This window comes from Saccopteryx bilineata, chromosome 5, assembly GCF_036850765.1.
Source record: "Saccopteryx bilineata isolate mSacBil1 chromosome 5, mSacBil1_pri_phased_curated, whole genome shotgun sequence".
Lineage (NCBI taxonomy): Eukaryota > Metazoa > Chordata > Mammalia > Chiroptera > Emballonuridae > Saccopteryx > Saccopteryx bilineata.
In genome coordinates, this window is record NC_089494.1 from 205,285,164 (window position 1) to 205,304,660 (window position 19,497).

A 19,497-nucleotide genomic window follows, 5' to 3' on the forward strand; every position below is an offset into this window, starting at 1 on the left:
AAGGAAGTCCTTTGTAACTGCCACAAAAGACTGCCATGCTGCTTTCTCCTCTTTATTTATCTTCCTGGCAAATTCTTCGTCAAGTATGAGGGATCAAATCTGAGGTCCATTGAATACACCTGCTTTTATCTTCTCAAAAGACAAGGCAGGAAAAGTAGAAATAATATCCATGTCGAAAACATTCACTTTCTCTATTCAAAGCCTGAACAAACTGCTTCATTAAGCCAAGTTTGATGTGACGTGGGGAGAAAATGATCCTGTCTCAATTAACTCCAGGTTCATTCCCAATATTTTGCATCCCTACTTCCAGAGCTTCACGTTTTGGCCACTCCTTCTGTGTCCAGTGTTTCTCCCGAGCTCAGCTGTCCCACAAACACAGAAAGCTTCATGAAACCTCTCTGTTGTCCTAGCAAGAAATTTACCATTTTAATATCCACACAAATGATCCAGTTATGCTCCTCATACTTCAGAAAGTCAAGGATAATTTTTATATCATTATAATCTTCTTGCAGATGAGCTGAATAACCAATTGGAACCGCTGAAAATAGGCAATATATGCATGTGTCACAAATGATGAAATATTGCACCTTTGACGTTGAAGTGTGTAACAGCCACATATATAACAGAAAGTGTCAGGACTATTCTTACATTTACGCCTACTCGAACAAGCCATGATTCAATCTTAAAACAAAACAAGAGGGTGTTTTTATCAGATAATAATTTTTAACATTTAAAAACAACTATAATTATGTAAAAGTGATGTTTGTAAAACATTAATTGCCTAGTGGCTGTGTTCAATTCAAGAGTCATTGCCCTTTAACTCCAACTTAAAAACCAATACATGCCATTAACTGTAACAAAAAGAAATTAAAAAAATAAAAAAGATTAAAAACAAACAAACAAAAAAACCAAAAAGAAATTAAAATTGCATAAAAACTAGAGCATTCACCAAAAAACGAATTTCAGATTTGGAATCAGCGATGCAGGAATATAGAAACAGTTCTAAAACCTCATGCAACAGAAAATGAAAAAAAATTGTTCCCCAGTGTTTTTGTTCTAGGCACGTGGATTCTGAGAAGACAGTCCTCACTCCCACGAAGCTCATGGCCTGGTACCGCTGGCGGGCAGGTTACACTAGCAGCAACCTGTAATATTCACCTAGCACTTACTTTGTGCCAGGCGCTGTTCTAAACCCTTTAAATCATCTTACAACAACTCTTAGTAGGTAGATACTGTTATTACCTCTATTTTATAAATAAGGGAACCGAGACACAGAGAGATTAAGTAATTTAAGCAAAATCACATGAGGAGTAAATGCAGAGCTACACTTTTGGATCCAGGTAGCTGTGTAGTCAGTCCCTCTGCTAAGCTTGTAGGATTTCTAGGATGAGGGCAAGAGGGTGGTGGTGAAGGAGGGTAGAAGGGGATAGATGGTGATGGAGGGAGGATTGACTTGGGCTGGAACACAATACAATATACAGATGATGTTCTGTAGAATTGTGCACCTGAAACCTGCATAATTTTATTAACCAATGTCACTCCAATAAATTCAACACAAAATTAAAAATAAAAAAGACCAGAGGAGATAAGGTTGAAGGGCATACTTGGCATTTGGAACAACAAAGCAAAAGGAGGCTAAAAATTAAAGCCCCGCTTGTATGGGGGAATTATGGGCAGTTGTGAGCTGAAGGATGGAGTAGAACAGGGGTCCCCAAACTATGGCCCGCAGGCCGCATGCGGCCCCGAGGCCATTTATCCAGCTCCCGCCACACTTCCAGAAGTGGCACTTTCATTGGTGGTCAGTGAGAGGAGCACAGGATGCGGATGCTGGTGTACTGTATGTGGCAGCACCGCAAAGCGCAGCGTCACTCACATACAGTACTACTTCCGGTGAGGCGGATGCACGCGTCATGGCTCCGGAAGCACGTCATATCACTTGTTACGGCTAGCAGTGACAAATATGGAACCGGACATTGACCATCTCATTAGCCAAAAGCAGGCCCATAGTTCCCATTGAAATACTGGTCAGTTTGTTGATTTAAATTTACTTGTTCTTTATTTTTTATATTGTATTTGTTCCTGTTTTGTTTTTTTACTTTAAAATAAAGTATGTGCAGTGTGCATAGGGATGTGTTCATAGTTTTTTTATAGTCCGGCCCCCCAATGGTCTGAAGAACAGTGAACTGGCCCCCTGTGTAAAAAGTTTGGGGACCCCTGGAGTAGAAGATTGTAAAAGTCATAAAAGCTATCATTTATTTGCTGTCAGGCATTGAAGTAAGTGCTTGATTCCATCACCTCTTTATCTTCAAGGCAATCCTAGGAAGTGCTATTTTTATTAGAATTGCAGCAGAGGAAACTGAGGCTTACTCAGAAAGGGTAATGTACCCAAAGTCACATTAGTAAAAAGTATTTATTGACTGCACACTCCCTGTAGGGCATTTGCTAAGTGCCATGGAAGATTAAAAGGAAATAATCAGATGTAGTTGGGATATCAATGAGTTTACAGTCTAATTGAGTCAAGACAAACTCATGTGAAACTAAAGTCAGTAATGCATGATGCTTTACAATTTTTATATACAATGCTAAATCTTAAGAAAGGATTTGAAGCATTGTAACTTTCAGAGAAAAGAAACATCAGAAGATTGGGGCTGTCAGGGGAAAAGGCAATTAAATTTGAAAGACTTGAAAATTGTCATTTGAAGAACTCTTAGTTTCTAATTTTAAATTAATGTACTCCATATTTCTCAATCACGGTGTAAAGTTGCCTTACTGCCATTACTGTTATCCTGAGAAAAGTTTTAGTGAAAATACTCACACACACACACACACACACAAAAAAAAAGGATTAGTACTAATGAATTGTCATTTAGATGTTTGTAAGCTTTTGGTTTGGCTTCACTACAGTTACTTAAACTATCAAAATGTATTTTTTCCCCTGGTCTCCCAGCAGGATAACACTCGATGCCATGCCCCTTTAACCAATCCAGGAGGTGCTGGGGCTCAGAAGGAAACCACTGGCTTGGACTGCTGTGTGAGCTGAAGAGGCTGGAGCAGAGGTTCTCCAAGCTGGGTGCTGGATCCGGGAACCTGTTAGAAATGCAAATTCTCTGATTCTATCCCAAACCTACTCTCTTAATAAGCCCTCCAGGTGATTCTGATGGACCCTAGAGCTTAAGAACCTCTGGTTTAAGAAGACATCCTTCCTTAAATAGAAGAGGAGCTGCAATGGAGAAAGCAGAGAGATGGTCTTGCTTAAAAAGCTGGAGCCCACCGGCTTTGCACCAGATTTACAAGTCTAAAGTGATAAACTTTCTGCCAAGTGAGAAGATAGGCCAGTGTTCCACCTTCTGTTCTTCATTGGATTCCTAGCTCCCATTCAGAGACCACCACAATAGATTAAGTCTCACCTCATCCCAAAAAATTATTCTGGGATTAGCATGGGGGCCAAAGAGGGATATTTACTGAGGACCTATTATTTAAACCAGGCATTTAGTAATGCACTTTGCACACATAGTCTTATTTCATGCTTACTCACCAACTGAAATTTGGTGTGATTAACTCTTTTTCGGAAATACAGAGGCAGGCTGAGAGCAATTTGGTAACTCCCACAGGTTGTATGCCACACAACCAGGAAATAATAGGACTGGATTTATATCCAAAAGGAAATGAGTAATAGGTGGTGTTTATAATTGTTCCAGGTTTACAGTTTAACCTCTTTGGTTTCAGGGTGGCAGCTTTACAATAAAACTCACTGTAACCATATTTTGAATTTTTCTAGTTTTAACAAGAGCCAGTTCCCAACATTTAGACTAGAATTATGCTGTATTATGATTATAAAACTAATGTTTTTCCCTCAAAGGATGAATTTTCTCAGAAGGAAATGTTATATGATAATAATGGTATTAATGATCAATGTCATGATCCCAGAGGCCAGGTTTATAGTTATCTAAAAAAAAAATCCAGAAAAGATTATTTGATAAATATTTTCACCACCCTGAATACATTCCTTTATAGAAGAACTACTTTAAAGTCCCATCTGAGGCGTGCTCACAACCAAGCTATTAGCTATTTTTAAAGACTGAAGTGGAGGCTCCATGAAGCCATACTCAGTTCCCAGGGCCAATGTGCTTGAACCAATCAAGCCATGGCTGCAGGAGGGGAAGAGAGAGAGAGAGAGAGAGAGAGAGAGAGAGAGAGAGAGAGAGAGAGAAGGCAGAGGTATAGAGAAGCAGATGGTTGCTTCTGCTCTGTGCCCTAACTGGAAATTGAAGCCAGGACATCCACACAGCTGGCCAATGCTCTACAGCTTAGCCAACCAGCCAGGGCTGCTTTGGAGAATTTTTAAGCAACACTATTTTGTGCTTGTGAAGGCCAAGATTTGAAATCCTGGGATTTGTATGAAACTTTTTAAAAGACAATTATCCAGGACAATCACCTAGATCTATGCCATAAGGTTGTTACAGGACTGCATGGGGTAGAGAATGTAAAAGAGTCATCGCTCTTGATAGCTAGATGTGCCTGCCCACTATTGTACTTGATAATGTCCCTAGACGTTTACTGGCCTCCAGGATGCAATTCTAAAGGGCTCCTGGTTAAAGTTCTCTCAGGCTTATTTGGGGATAATCTCTGTTATACACGATGGTGTGAATGAAAAGGTGTACACAGACCTGACAAGTACAGGACAAAAATGGCAGGTCTGACAAGCTCAGGACCGAAAGGAACCACACAAGAGAGTCTGAACACTAACTTTTAAGTGGGCAGGTCACTGTGGTAGTCATACCCCAGGCCCACAGCTTCTGTGTGTGTGTGTGTGTGTGTGTGTGTGTGTGTGTGACAGAGACAGAGAGAGACAGAGAGAGGGACAGACAGGAAGGGAGAGAGATGAGAAGCATCAATTGTTCGTTGCAGCATCTTTGTTGTTTATTGATTGCTTTCTCATATGTGCCTTGATGGGGAGGGGGGCGACTACAGCAGACCAAGTGACCCCTTGCTCAAGCCAGCAACCTTGGCTCAAGCCAGTGAACTTTGGGCTTCAAGACGACAACCTTTGGGCTCAAACCAGCGACCATGAGGTCATGCCTATGATCCCACACTCAAGCTGGTGAGCCCGTGCTCAAGCCTGATGAGCCTGCGCTCAAGCCGGAGACCTCAAGGTTTTGAACCTGTGTCCTCTGCGTCCCAGTCTGATGCTCTATCCATTGTGCCACTGCCTGGTCAGGCAAGCAAAAGGTTAATCTTTCCCTTAAGGGCACCCTGTCTGTTGCTCTTGTGCACCTAGGATAATATCCCTTAGAAATGTCAGAATAGTTTTCACTTCCAGATCCTTCAAAAACAGATCACTGACAAGAGCATGAAGACACGGAAACTCCTCATTATCTTGTTGCCCACATATCACATCTCTATTTGCTGTAATTGTTAAATACTCACTAACCTGTGTCTACCAATATAGAAGTATATATATCTCTCTATTTTCCTTTTTATTCAATCCTGGAGATTTCCTGGGTATTTTCCTCCCACCACCTATACCACCAAAAGATTTTGTGTAACCTTCCTTCCTTTCTCTCCTTTGATTCTAAATGTATTAAAGAAACTATAAAACTACCTTTCCCCAGAGCATTTTCTCAATCCATTGAGATACTGCTTTTGAGCATGTGCTCAAAATTTTGGCTCAAATAAATTCTTATTAATGCTTTCTACAGGTTTGGATGTTTCTTTTGTCAACATTTACTGGTATCTTAACATTAGGTTAAAACATATAAAACTACTGATACAGGACTATTTTTTAAATCTACAAAATCAACAATTATATGGGTTTGAACCTAGGAAGGTATTCTCAATAGTCTCCCTCTCCTGCTCCCAGGATTTCTTCAAAACTCTCATCTGTGAGATATTGTAAAGTCTATATAAGAACCTGTTTTCTGCCATTTACTTCCAAGTTTCCTAAATATTATAGCTATGAAATTTCAGGTGTTAGGAAACATTTTCAGAGCCAATTCTAAAAATTCTCAGATTGGTGTCTGATACAGCTTCTCCGTGGGCCAATAGAAACGCAATCCAGGGCTTAAAGCCTGCTGTAAGGCAAGGAACAATCAGAGGAAACTGCGGAAGTGAAGCTTACATTACATTAAGTCCCTGGCAGCCTCCTAGGAAATCCTAGGCTTAGCTGTGGCATCCTTTCCCTAGTCCCCGGACTTTATGAAAATGTGCTCTCTTAAGTCTTGCTGAGTTTGCTAATGTACCATGGAAAGGTGTCAACAAGCCCCTCTGGCCACCATCCCTGGCAATACACATGTATTTCATATAAAGCAATACCACAGAGGGGAGAGGCACACACGTGCATGGTACAGAACGCAGAGACTGCCTGGGCTCGGCCCCATTCCAACTATCCCCTTGCCCTTCACAAGCCAGTAAACTATGATTTGGTGCTTTCGTCATCTCCAGGGTCTGACGGACACTCAACAGACCTTTGAGTGTGCATAAAAGGACACAGCCATTCTGACAGTAGATCAAGTATGCTGGGAAAGTTTGATGGAAACAGAGTGTGAATAATTATCTTATTGTATTGCACATGGAGATTTTAATTATTCCTCTTTGTCTTGGGGTTTCACTGATGGCAAGAAAAAAGCTGTGATTATCTGGAGATGTGTTATTTATTCTTTCTCTTTCTCTTAGCACAGATAATATGTGTCCGAGATGAAATTCCTTCCGATGTCTTTTGAAATAAATATAAAAGGAACATAGAAAAAAAAATGCAACCAGCCTGTCATTTATTAATACAAATTTATATAGTGGCATATGCTATTGGAAAGATCAGAAATTCATAACACACAAATTGGTATTGGAAATACAAAAATCACTTCAGAGTCAAGAAATCAGGTTGACAGCACCACAAATGTTTTACTCAGTCTGAGCAGGTATGTAGTATCCAAGAGTTACAAAAATTCTGATAGGACACTGAGACTGAACGTAATAAGACTGTGCAAATGTATTCCAACACTACTTTCCATCCACCAGTAAGAATCTGCAGGAGTCCTCCAGGATGACTGGGGGACAATAAAAGGCAGAGAAAACAGAGGCAGACTCGCCTTTCTTTTAACCTTCACAGCCAGCCAACGGGTGATGGCAAATAGCAACCCCTGAGGGGCTTTGTTCCTTCTCACCTGACAGCATGGTAGAGAAGGTTAGTAACACACACCAGGCTTTAGAAAGCAAGTTAGAGAGACTGAAAGCAGTGTTGACTGAAATATCATCCCACATCAGTCACCAAATTATCTGACCCCTATATGAAGTATAAAACATAAATGAAATAAAAAATTCTGTATAAGGAGTCAACCTCAAGCTCACATCTTAACTGTTTCTTGTTGTAAGTATCATCCACTAGAGAAGCACCACATTCAGTAACATGTATGTAGTGGGGGGAAGGGTGGAGAAGAAGGGCGGCAGGGGTATTCCATGGGCTTTCCTTTGCACTATCTCAAGGTCCTCACAGGAAGCTTCCCTGGTCACGTAAGACCTGCATGGAGGCTGCTGGGGGCACTCAGAGATCTCAGTCTCCATCACTTCCCAACTAGCTTCATGCCACCAGATGCACTCCCATGCAGGTGTCCCAGGGCGTAATAATGGAAGGGATGTTCAGGAAGAGTATTTGAGCAAATGGAAAGATATTACTTGATTGTGTAAGCAATTCTGGAATAAGGAGCAGTTATAAAAAAAATGGGCCAAATCAAAGGTGTCCCTCTAATGACTGGCTTCCTGTCTTTGTAGAATTAGCATTAACCCTCTAGGTTGTCAGAAGATTCTGTGCCCATTTGGTGAGGCCTCCAGCCATAAGACACCAATTCAGGATGTTCCTGAGGCAGACATATAAGTTCAGCACCAAATCGCCTGAGCTGGTCTCAGGTAGGACCTGGCAGCCAGGAGTTTCCAGTTCTGGGTTCCCCCAATTCAGACTATCCTGACAACTTTACACTCTCATCTCAGAAAGCTAACTTCAGACCTTCCTTTAAATGTCCTGCTCCGGGGACCAAGTCACAGTTTCACCTCCTGCTAAGACACTAATTATGACTTTTCTCTCCATTTCTTCGTAAGACCATTGCCAGATCCATGTCTCTGTACATTGTTGTTTCTTTGCTCCAATAAGATTATTTCATAATCCAAGTAGAAGCAAGTTTTTGGTTTCTTTTCTCTACTTGCCCTTGTGATATTCCACCAGACCCTTTCACCTCCCCTTAAATTTATTCCTCACTACTTCACCCATGACACCAATCATTTGTTCACTCAACAATATTTTTGGAGTGTTTGTTATATGCAAGGCACTGCTGAACAGTCAAAGGCCCAGCCCACACAGGTCCTACTCTCAAGGAGCTGGGAGTCAGGTGGAGATGCCTAAAACCTGTGAGTCCATTCTTTCTAGCTTCTAGTACCAAAGTGTTTCCAGTCTGGAATGTTCTCAAAGAGCTTGGGTCATTCTAGTACAAATATTGTATTATACAAGGTGAGTGTTCCATTGTTTGCTGAGTGATTATGATATGCCGTGTCAGGAAGAGACAGTGTCTTACTCCTGAATAATGAAATGGTGTCTCCAGTTCAAAACAACATGACACGCATGCTTATGTTTTTGCCAAAAGGTGAGGAACCAAAAAGAAATTCAAAAGCAAGCTGCGTGCACATTATGTGCAAAATTGTTAAGCTGCTATTTGAACACTAAATCAGGTTAAAAGCCATGTGTTTATGGCCCTGTCATGTGCTGATATGGTAAAATAAGTGCCTGAGCTACCAGAAAAGAACCCCCCCCAAAAGAGAAATCCCTGAAATACAGTACCAGGAATGGTGTCTTTATCTGCTGTGTATACTAGTACTTTATCTGTATTTTACCTGCTGTATTAGTAGGCTTCTATTAACTGATTTCACTCTGGCCTAGGCTTTCTCTTAATTTGCTTTATTCAAATGAGACATTTTCTTGAAACCTTAGCAAAATAAAAACCACACAGCCAGCAAAGCACAAGGCTTGTCTATTATTGGACTAGGCAAAGCCTGGGGTAGTAGAACATGCAGTAGGTTTTTAAAGCATCCATGGCAATGTAGAAAAGGCCGTGGTGCGCTGGCCTTGTTTTGTAGCATCCTTTGGTGGGGAGGATGTCTTCACACATCCTTGGTGCAGCATAAACTAGTTGGGTACAAGGACACCTCCCTGGGCCTGGGATGCAGTGCATCACTAATGTGCTCTAAGGTGCTAGCCAGGCCCCACTGTTCCCCAGGTTTCAGTGTTCCCCTCTGAAAGAGGGGTGGCGGGGAGTTCCGCCACGCCCTGTATCTGACAGGAGAGGACGGAGGTTTCTCCTGAGAGTTACAGAAAAGTGCTCTAGTCTAGAGCACTCTGAGCCCTCAGGTAGAAGGGGCCATGGTAGTGCAACGTACAGTTAGAGGCCATGGACTGCTGGCTGTCAAGTGGATACAATGAGCAAATTCACCCGTTGTGCTGGGTAGCAGAATTCCCAATGGAATCTCGGTGTCAGCAATTTGAACTCTGCTGTCCAGAGGCCCAGAAAACATCTAAGTAGAAGAAAGCTGGGGGTGGGAGAGGAAACCAAAGGCCCTGAACCGCACTCTCTCTCTGAGTCTGCCGCTGCTCATTCCCCAGTCCTCTGAACGGCCTCAGCTAACCTGTCTGTCTACCTCCTGTCCTGATACTAAAGCTCTTGCTCTCCAAGATCAGCCTTCCTGGAGGAGCAAGTGGAGCTACCGAGACTAACAACGGGATCCACAGGAAGAACTACTCCAACACTTGGGGGGGGGGTGTCTTACGGGTTCTTTGTCCAATGAGGTAGCTCAGTTGTGAGTTGATGCAAGTAATGTGTGCTTTCCGCTGCTCAAAGCTATGGTTTTCCCTTTTTAATCTGCAAGATTATAAAAATACCAGTATTTCCCCTGTTTTATAAAAATGATTTAGAAAAAAATACACATGGGTCTCCTCCATTAAATTTCTTTTCCACATGGGTCTCCTTCATTAAACTTCTGTCCCATCTTGTAAATTGTTGTGAACCCTGACTTCCAGATTCAACCTTTTCACTCTAGCTCCCTGGAACGCGGGAGCCCCCTCGGCGTCGCTCAGTACGTTGACGTTCCGCACGGTGCAGTACTGTCTGCTCACGTTCTTCTCCACCCTGTCCGGGCCCCTCTTGGGCACGTCCACCTTGGTGTTCAGAGGGTACTCCTCCAGAATGTCCTCTGTGGGTGTTTTCTTCCTCTCCTTCTGGCACTTCCTGGTGATGAGACAAGCGACCAAAAACACCAGGAGCAGAAGCATAATAGCAGCCAGCGCACTGCCGATGGAGGCCCCCGTCTGGGAGAGAGAAGCAGCGACAACAGGCTCTTGCATCTCTAGATTCAGGGACTTCATATTGGTACCGTTCTTGACTTGGTCCCCTTCATTGTCATAGATGAGGGAGTCGTCCAGGGTCAGCCAGCCACTGGGGTCCACCAGGTCCCTTCGGCTGCGCCTCAGCGGGGCTGTGAGAGAGCGCTGGACGCGTGGCCCCGAGATGGTGTCAGGGCCAATGATGTAGATGACCTGCAGGTACCACTGGTGTCCTGCCTCCACCTGCAGGTGGAAAACAGGAGACAAACGGGGCATGTCACTGTGGCCCACAGATGGCCTCTCTCAAAGGAAACAGAAAGACAGTGGCCACCAGAAGCCTTGCCGTATAAATGGTTTCTAGAAAAGCATTAGCGATGGTTGGTGGTTACCATTAGAGAATTCAACCAAATATTATGGACTCCATTCGATTTCTCCATTAGGTTGATCTTGGTCCAGCTATTCACATTCTTTTCTCTTTCTCTCTGCGTATAGAATAGTCCTAAGCATTTACTTTTCATGGCCTCTTTAGCTAGGTAAATGCTTATGTTTTGTCAGTTTTCTTTGACAGCAGAGAATAGTATTAATAACCACATGTTTTCCCAGTGACCTTTAATTGTTTGTTATGCTAATTTACTATTTATTGATGAATTTTAGCTAAAATAAAGTCACCATATTTTCATTAGACACCTACTCTGTGCATAATAAGCAGATAATTGATTAAAATCTGCTAAATCTGAGTACTTCCTGGATCACCCCTGGAGCAGTTAGATCAAATATTTTATCGCCAGGACATCTGCCCCATTGAAACCCTCCACGGTTTTGAACCAATTAATGCCTAAGAGTGACAATAGTTCTGAAATCTAAGGTCATAGATTAGTATCTGGAGACAGAAAAACGTGGAATCTTATCTTGGAAGTTCATGTTTATTACTGGGACTGAGAGCATTTTTTTTTGCTTATCAAATAGGAGTAATTTTTATCATTCTAAATTATTGTATTTAGGATTTTGTTAAATGTTTTCCACATGCTTTGTGAAAATAGAGCCAAAAAAGGTAGGCAATATAAAAAAATCAGGGAAAGCTAGAGTATCCTAGGCATCCAGACGTGCACAATTACAAGAGGCTATATGCAAATTAAATAATTTTATCATTGCTCTGTTTTAACACCTATGTTTGTATTAGACATAGGTGGTAAAAATTTGGGTTGAGCGATAAGCTTAACAACATTAAAAAGGGTGTGCCAGCAAGATGCTATGTAAAGAAACTGACATTCCAGAGGTGATGCTGTCTTCCTTTCTGCAGCCTTTCAAGTGGCCCTGGTCCTCGGCCTCCTTCTTTCGCACCACACTCACCTTGTAGAGCGCATCTACTTTCAGAGTGAATCCATCCACACCTGGCATGCTACTGACCACGTGGAAATCAGGCAATTCGGAAGCAAAGTGGGCCTCAAAGGGTACATCATGGAAGTACTTATCAGTTACCTCTGGCTGACTGCGGTCCTGGATTCCAGAAAAATAAATAAAAAAGATTTAGAGAGATGGAGCCACTGAACTGGTAAGTAGTCACTGGGAGAAGAAAGTTCTCCCCACTCCTGTCTTGTGTGTCGGGAGAGTACGTGCAGCAGAAGCCGATCCTTGGGCTGACCACTGCCTCTGGGCACCCACTGCCCTCTTCAAGGGAGGTCACTTGGTGGCCTCTTTGATCTCAGAACACAAAGAGTAGGATAGCTTAGACAGATCATTCTCAAGCTTTTTGGTCTCTGGACCCTTTACAGACTTAACAATCAAGGGCCCCAATAGTCTTTTGTTTATGTGGTTTATATTATTGATCAACATTTACTACACTAAAATTAAAACAGAAAAAATTTTTTTAAATACTTATTTAAGAATTCATTTAAAAATGACAACAAAAACCCCATTACATATTAACGTAAGTAACATATTGTTCAGAGAAAATACCTATATCCACCCAACCTCCCCAGAAGAGAGCTGGCATTTGTTCTACATTTTTGCAGACCTCTGGACAAGGACTGGATTCTCATAACTTCTATATTCAATCAGAGTTATGATATGTGGTTTGGGCTGAAGTATGTGTGGAAAATGACCTCATACAGTTATGCAGTTGGAAAAGGGAAGAATAGCTTTTATCAATAAGTTGCTAAGTGGTATTTTTAAAACATTAGTAACAATGTAGAATCTGAAACCATATCAATAAATCATTCTTGTTGTCCACACTCATGAAGGAATGAGTGTGAAAAAGGCAAGCATCATCATATTGTCATAAAAGTAGTTTTGATCTGTGGACTCCCTGACAGAGTATTGAGGATAGTCAGGCTCTCTGGAGCAGACTTTGAGAAACACTGGCTTTTCCTAGAACATTCTTTTTTTTTTTTTTTTTGTATTTTTGTATTTTTCTGAAGCTGGAAACGGGGAGAGACAGTCAGACAGACTCCCGCATGTGCCCGACCAGGATCCACCCGGCACGCCCACCAGGGGGCGACGCTCTGCCCACCAGGGGGCGATGCTCTGCCCCTCCGGGGGGTCGTCGCTCTGCCGCGACCAGAGCCACTCTAGCACCTGGGGCAGAGGCCAAGGAGCCATCCCCAGCGCCCGGGCCATCTTTGCTCCAATGGAGCCTTGGCTGCGGGAGGGGAAGAGAGAGACAGAGAGTAAGGAGGGGGGGTGGAGAAGCAAAGGAGCGCTTCTCCTATGTGCCCTGCCTGGGAATCGAACCCGGGTCCCCCACACTCCAGGCCGACGCTCTACCGCTGAGCCAACCGGCCAGGGCCCCTAGAACATTCTTTTCCTAGAACATTAATAATAGCTTGTCTGCTTACCCATCGTAACCATCAGATTTGATAATATGTACTAGAAGTCAGCTGATCAGAAAGAAACAACAATAGCAACAACAACTGCTTTAGACAGAATTCATAGCTGAGAAAATCTACTTAAGAGTCAGCTCTTCACAAGTTACATACCAGCAGCAAGAATCTGTGTTTCAGGTGTCTGTTTGGCTGAATGCACCCATACTGTGGTCCTTCATTGTAGATTGTCCCAGTAGGGTCAAAGAAGGGCACATAGCCATCCTTTCCGGTACAAAGGTAGACTTTCTCCAGCTGGAGTTTGTAAGCAGAATTAAGGTTTTGTTCTGGATTCCAAAGCACTCGGCCATAAAGTATCTGACCTGGAAAGATTGAGAGGTATTAATTAGGTCAGACTTTAAGATGAAAGGAAAAGGAATGTCAAAGGTAAAAAGGATCTAACACACTTCCTTAGAGTCAAAACTACCTCTTTAATGAAGAGCTCTATGAATCCATGTGCCCCTAAAATATTCATTCATTTTACTGCTTCTTTAATTGCTACTTTTATTTGATACGTACTAACTAAGCATTTAAGGTTTGCCAAGCACTCTGTTGTGTGCAGGGGATACAAATATGAGTGAAATGCAGCTGAGAGGACAGAAACAATAGCTAAGTAATTGCTAAAAATAGATAACATTGATCCAGTCTGTACTATTTGCTGGGCACTGTACTAAGTTCTTTGCACGTAAGAACTCATACAGTATCAACAATTTCACAAATGAGGAAATCCAGGGCTGAGCAGTTAAGCGACTTGTTGAAGGTCACAAAGCTAGTATGGTGAGGGTGGGAGTCAAAGTCAAAGGTACTTGGGCTCTAACACCCACACTATTAACCACCACAACACCCTGCTGTTATCAACCACAACAAAGGACGGTACATAATGTTCAGGAAGCATATAGCTGAGCACAGAAATCTGCCTGGGGAGAGGTAGGGAAGGATTTAACAAGAAGACAATATTTGAGCAGAATCCTGAAACATGAGTAGGCGTTTTTCAGAGAGAGCCTACTGACAAACGATGCAAAGACGAAGCAGGGAAAGCGTTCTAGGCACAACAAACTCGAGTACAAAACGCTGAGTGCTGGAAGGGCATGAGTCCCGGCACCGTTTCCTTAGTCCTGCTATGGCAACACGTTCTTCACCCACACTCTATCTAATCCTCCCACAAGCCCAAAGGGACAGGTTCAATCATTATCCACATTTAAAATAACTTGTCCAAATTTTTCTGTCTGCAACATGAGGGACAGGAGTTGAGCACAAATCCGGTCGGCTCCAAACGCTGGTCCAGAGCTCTTACTCTGCGGTAGGTCAGTGAGACCGGCTTGGCGGACACGGAGATGCTGCAGCGGGAGAGATGCCTGTGAAGACAGACTCGTGGGGCTGAGGTTCTGGGCTTAGGTACCTAAGTAATAGGGAACACTGGAAGGTTTTAAGCAGGGGCGTAACAGCAACACACCTGGGCTTCAGAAAACACAGAATGGAGGAAAGACAAAGAGATTAGTATCACAGAGATCAGACAGGAGCTATTTTAATGTAGTGAAAGATATCTAAAAATATAGCTGTGAGGCAAGGGGACGAATTCGAGAAATTGGATTCCATTTATTTTAATGACAGCTGGGATGTGGGAGGGGAAGACATCAAGGCTAACCCTGAGGTTTTTTTCCTGGAGCCCCTGGAGGATGGTGATGCAGTCAGTGGAGTGGCGGATATGGAAGAGGCACCTCTGGAGGGAGTTAAATGCAGTTCGAGACATCTCTAGGTGTCTGAAAGACATCCACTGGAGAGGCTTGGTACTTCCAGATTGCACGTGAAAAAGAGAAAAATGAAGCCCAGGCAAGATCAGGGATAAGGTCAACTTTCATGGAAGTAGAAAGAGTTTGGAGGTATGGAGTAAGTGGATGGGACAAGCCAGGGTAATGGCCACAGATAGTGCCACAGTCAGAACAGAGGAGCCAAGCACAGAACTTGAGGACCACAGTGTAGAGAGAACAGAGCCTCAGGGCAGGAGAGAGAGGGGTGGTCAGAGGGGCAAGACAGTGCCAGATGAGGCTGAGGCAGAGAAAACCAACCAGGAAAAACGTGTCAAAATCCATGCATTTCATGTCATTAATGAGAGAGTTCTGAGCTGCTGTGGGACACACCCAGCCTACAACAGATGGCGGAGGAGTGACTGTGAGAAAGGCCATGGAGACAGCATATGCACACCCCACTCCTTTAGGAAGTTCCTCAAAGGAAAAAAAGGTTTGAAGTGGAGGTGGTGTTGAGACATTTATTTTTTGCTGTTACAAGAGAACTTAAATATGTTTTTAGAATGAGAGAAAAAACTCAGACATGCGGAGAAAGTTAAAAGTAAAAAAAAAAAAGGCAGAAGGGGTCATTGAGAGAAGATAGGCAAAGCCCTGTCCGGTTGGCTCAGTGGTAGAGCATCGGCCTGGCGTGTGGGAGTCCCAGGTTCGATTCCTGGTCAGGACACACAGGAAAAGCGCCCATCTGCTTCTCCACCCTCTCCTTTCTTTATTTCTCTCTCTTTCTCTCTCTCTCCCTCTCCCACAGCCATGGTTCGAATGGTTCAAGCAAAGTTGGCCCCAGGTGCTGAGGATGGCTCCATGGCCTCACCTCAGGTGCTGAAATAGCTCAGTTGCTGAGCAAAGGAGCAGCAGCCCCAGATGGGCAGAGCATCGCCCTGGTAGGGGGCTTGCCAGGTGGATCCTGGTCGGGGCACACGCAGAAGTCTGTCTCTCTGCCTTCCTGCCTCTGACTTAATAAAAAAAAATATTTTAAAAAAAGAGAGAGAAGATAGGCAGACCTTTATTTAATGAATTTATTCATTGAGCACCCAGGCACTGGTGGTATGCTGTGCAAATTTGATGTTTGATCTCAATCTCTATTCTCTAGGAGCTTATAGGCTATTGGTAAAGATGGGCAATAAAGAAGTGAAGAATATATAAAATATAATATTAAAAGTGTGATAAGTCCTATAGAAAGTGAATAGATGAACAGTGTTCTATGAAAGTGAAAAATCAGAAGGCTTGTGTTCGATGGTCTGGTGCGGTCAGGGGAGGGGAAGGCTCTCTGCAGTTAGTGGAGACCTGAAGGAGAAGAAAGAGCTAGGCGTTTGAAACGTCAGGGAACCAACCATGTCTGGGGCAAGGAGGGGTCAGAACAAGCAGTCCAAGTAGAGAAAGCATGATGGAGAGTACACACACATTTGCATACCTTTGAGCAGGGGTCCCCAAACTACGGCCCGCGGGCCGCATGCGGCCCCCTGAGGCCATTTATCCGGCCCCCGCCACACTTCTGGAAGGGGTACCTCTTTCATTGGTGGTCAGTGAGAGGAGCATAGTTCCCATTGAAATACTGGTCAGTTTGTTGATTTAAATTTACTTGTTCTTTATTTTAAATATTGTATTTATTTCAGTTTTGTCTTTTTACTTTAAAATAAGGTATGTGCAGTGTGCACAGGGATTTGTTCATAGTTTTTTTTATAGTCTGGCCCTCCAACGGTCTGAGGCACAGTGAACTGGCCCCCTGTGAAAAAAGTTTGGGGACCCCTGCCTTTGAGGCTGGGAGGTTGTGGGGTGGGGGGGACCATATTGCAATTTCTCTAAAGAATGGAGAGATAAAGCAACTTCCCTAAAGTTAGTATGTTAGAATCTGGTTGGAAGCTCCAGTCTTCTTACCAGTCAGATCACAAAGCGACGCTGCCAATAATCACACTGCCAAGTATGTGATCTCATTGTAAAATGACCCAAAGAAAGAAGATGCATCTGTTGTTTAACATTGGCTGCCCTGGCATCAACCCCAGAGCAACTCCACTGGCAAGTTGACTGAAAGCTCCTGAGCAGAGACACTAGCTCCGGGGGCTACTGAACACTCCTCATCCAGCCACAGTGCCTTTGTGCAGGGGAAGGAGCCAACCCACCTTTTGAGAAGGCTCCCTTGTAGTCCATTTCTGCCAGTGACATATCAGCTGTGTTGGGGTCCATCAGAAACACCTTCTCATTATTGCAGAGCTGAAATTCCGTATTGAGAGAGTACACCACGGGCACAGGGCGGTTGGTCTGCTGGAATGCGATGGGTATCAGGAATCTAAATGCGGGAGAAAGGAGAGCTCCTTGAGAGTGGGTCAACTCTGCAAAGGCCATTCGAACTGCCCTCTCCTTCCCAACCCCTCAGGATGGTGAACAGTGTTTTGTCATGGGTGCTAAATATTCACTGAATAAGGGGGTGAGTATATAGGAGGGGGACTCTGTTAGTCTGGGTAATGAGGAGGTTAACCTGCTCTTCCCAACAGGAATACTCTAATTCATCTTAAGCACTCTTCAGTACTCTTGGCTTTCCCCACCCACTTCATTCTCTGGGCCCTCAGATTGCTCGCTGCTCAAAGCGTCACTGCCAAGTTGCCCTGCCCGGACTCCTCCTCTCCAGATCCGCAGGCTTGGAGACTTTAATCCTTTCAACCTGAACAACACTTATCTAATCCGTGTCCCATTCTTCAAGACATTGCTAGACAACACTTTTGCCTCCCCCTTACTTCAACCTCCACGACTCCTTTCTCAGTCTTTTGAATATGCTCCATCCTTCCCTGCCTCTGGTGGGGAAGGGCTCCTCCAGCCAGACCAGCTTTCTTTAGGTTCTCTATTCTCTATTCTCAACTGCCTCAGGGCTCATTTAGTCAGCAAATACTCACTGAGCTTTTGTTATGTGATAGACATTGTTCTCGTAATAGGGACTCATCTGTGAAGAAAGTTCTCAGGGAGGTTACATTCTAATAGGGAGATAAAGTTAATAAACAAAGTTCAAAAATAATATAGCACACTACAAGGTAACGGAATTAGGAGACAAATTATGCTAGGAAGAAGTTCAGTTGGACATTTTAAATATGATAGTGATAGAAGGCTTCAAGGAGAGGAAACACTTATGCAAAAGCTTGAAGGAGGCAAGGGAGTCAGTCCTGCCGTTATCTGGGGAGAAAGCTGTCCAGGCAGAGGAAACAGCAGAAGCAAAGGTTTGGGGGTAACACGTGTGTCCAGTATATAGGAACAGCCAATTAGGTGGAATAGCTGGATTGAAGAGAGGTAACCAGAGGCCACATTAGCCTTATCCCCATATGGCAAGGTCTGTGGGCTTTATTAAACTGTTGGAGGACTGGAAAAAGTCAATGGAGTCTGCTGTGTTGAGAACAGAGTGGAGGGTGGAAGCAGGTGACCTGGTAGGCCTGAGGCCACTGCAGTAATGCAGGTAAGTGATGACAGTGGTTCTGACCAGGGCAGTTGCCAAATGGCCATGAAAATGACTTGATTAATATATATACTAGTAGGGGATGCCCATAAGCTTGGTTGACAGATTAGATGTGGGGTATTAGAATCTCAGAGTAAGAGAGGAGTCAAGAGTGTTTTTAGGAATTTGAGTGAAAGTACACAGAAAAAGTGCCAGCAATATTTTTCTGGAAATGGCCAGACAGTAAATATTTTAGGCTTTGTGGCCCTGTGTTCTCTGCTGCAACTACCCCACTCTGCTCCTGTAGCATGACAGCAACCACAGACGATATGTAAACGAATGAATGTCAATGTGCTCCAAAATAAAACCTGGCTTCCCAAATCAGGCAGCGGGATGGAGCTGGCCTGTAGGCTGTGGTTTGCCAACCCTGGCCTAGAAGGTGGGGGCTGCCCTTCGCTGAGATGGGAGAATGCAGGAGGAAGGTGACAGTCAGTGACAAGCATGCTCAACCTGAGAGGCCTGTGAAAGAGCCACATGGAGATGCTGAGTGGTCAACCTGATGTACAAGTTTGAATTTGAGAGGTAAGCCCTGGGATGCGCCTTTGTATGTAGAACTGAGAGAATAAAGGGGGAAGGAGATCATCAAGTGGAGAGAGAGAGAGAGAAGAGAAACTGTTTAAGCATGAGACAGGGCACTCCAAATGCACACTATGGACAAGAGAAGGAACCAGCAGAGCAAAGAGGGAAGAGAAGTTGATGGGGTTGGAGGAAAAACTCCAGCGCAGGCTACCCTGGGTGACCAAAGAGAGTGCTTCGAGGGGGAGACTCAACAACTGTGAACTGCTGTGAACATGCCACAAAAATGAAGACGGACACTCAACCCCTGCTCCAGTAAGATGCAGTCATGGGTGACCTTGATAAGAACAAGCTGGGCTGAAAGCTGAGAGCAGAAGCCTGTTTGAGGTAGGTTCAATAGAGGATGGAAGGAGCTCTGGCTGGTGGGCTCAGTGGTAGAGCATCAGCCTGGTGTGTGGAAGTCCCGGGTTCGATTCCCAGCCAGGGCAC

At 43.8% G+C, this 19,497-nt stretch overlaps 1 protein-coding gene across 2 annotated transcripts in view; it reads right to left on the reverse strand.

Annotated features, from left to right (window-relative positions):
* Window positions 1-6,768: 6,768 nt before the first annotated feature.
* The window catches only part of FRAS1 (Fraser extracellular matrix complex subunit 1), a 514,100-nt gene continuing 501,371 nt past the window's right edge, over window positions 6,769-19,497 (reverse strand). For both annotated transcript variants that reach the window (XM_066279180.1, XM_066279181.1), the window contains 4 exons: window positions 17,135-17,301; window positions 13,333-13,538; window positions 11,708-11,854; window positions 6,769-10,600 (listed from right to left, as the gene is read on the reverse strand). In XM_066279180.1, coding sequence (XP_066135277.1) covers window positions 10,007-10,600; window positions 11,708-11,854; window positions 13,333-13,538; window positions 17,135-17,301 — 1,114 coding nt within the window. In that variant the 3' untranslated portion in view covers window positions 6,769-10,006. The remainder of the gene's footprint in view (window positions 10,601-11,707; window positions 11,855-13,332; window positions 13,539-17,134; window positions 17,302-19,497) is intronic.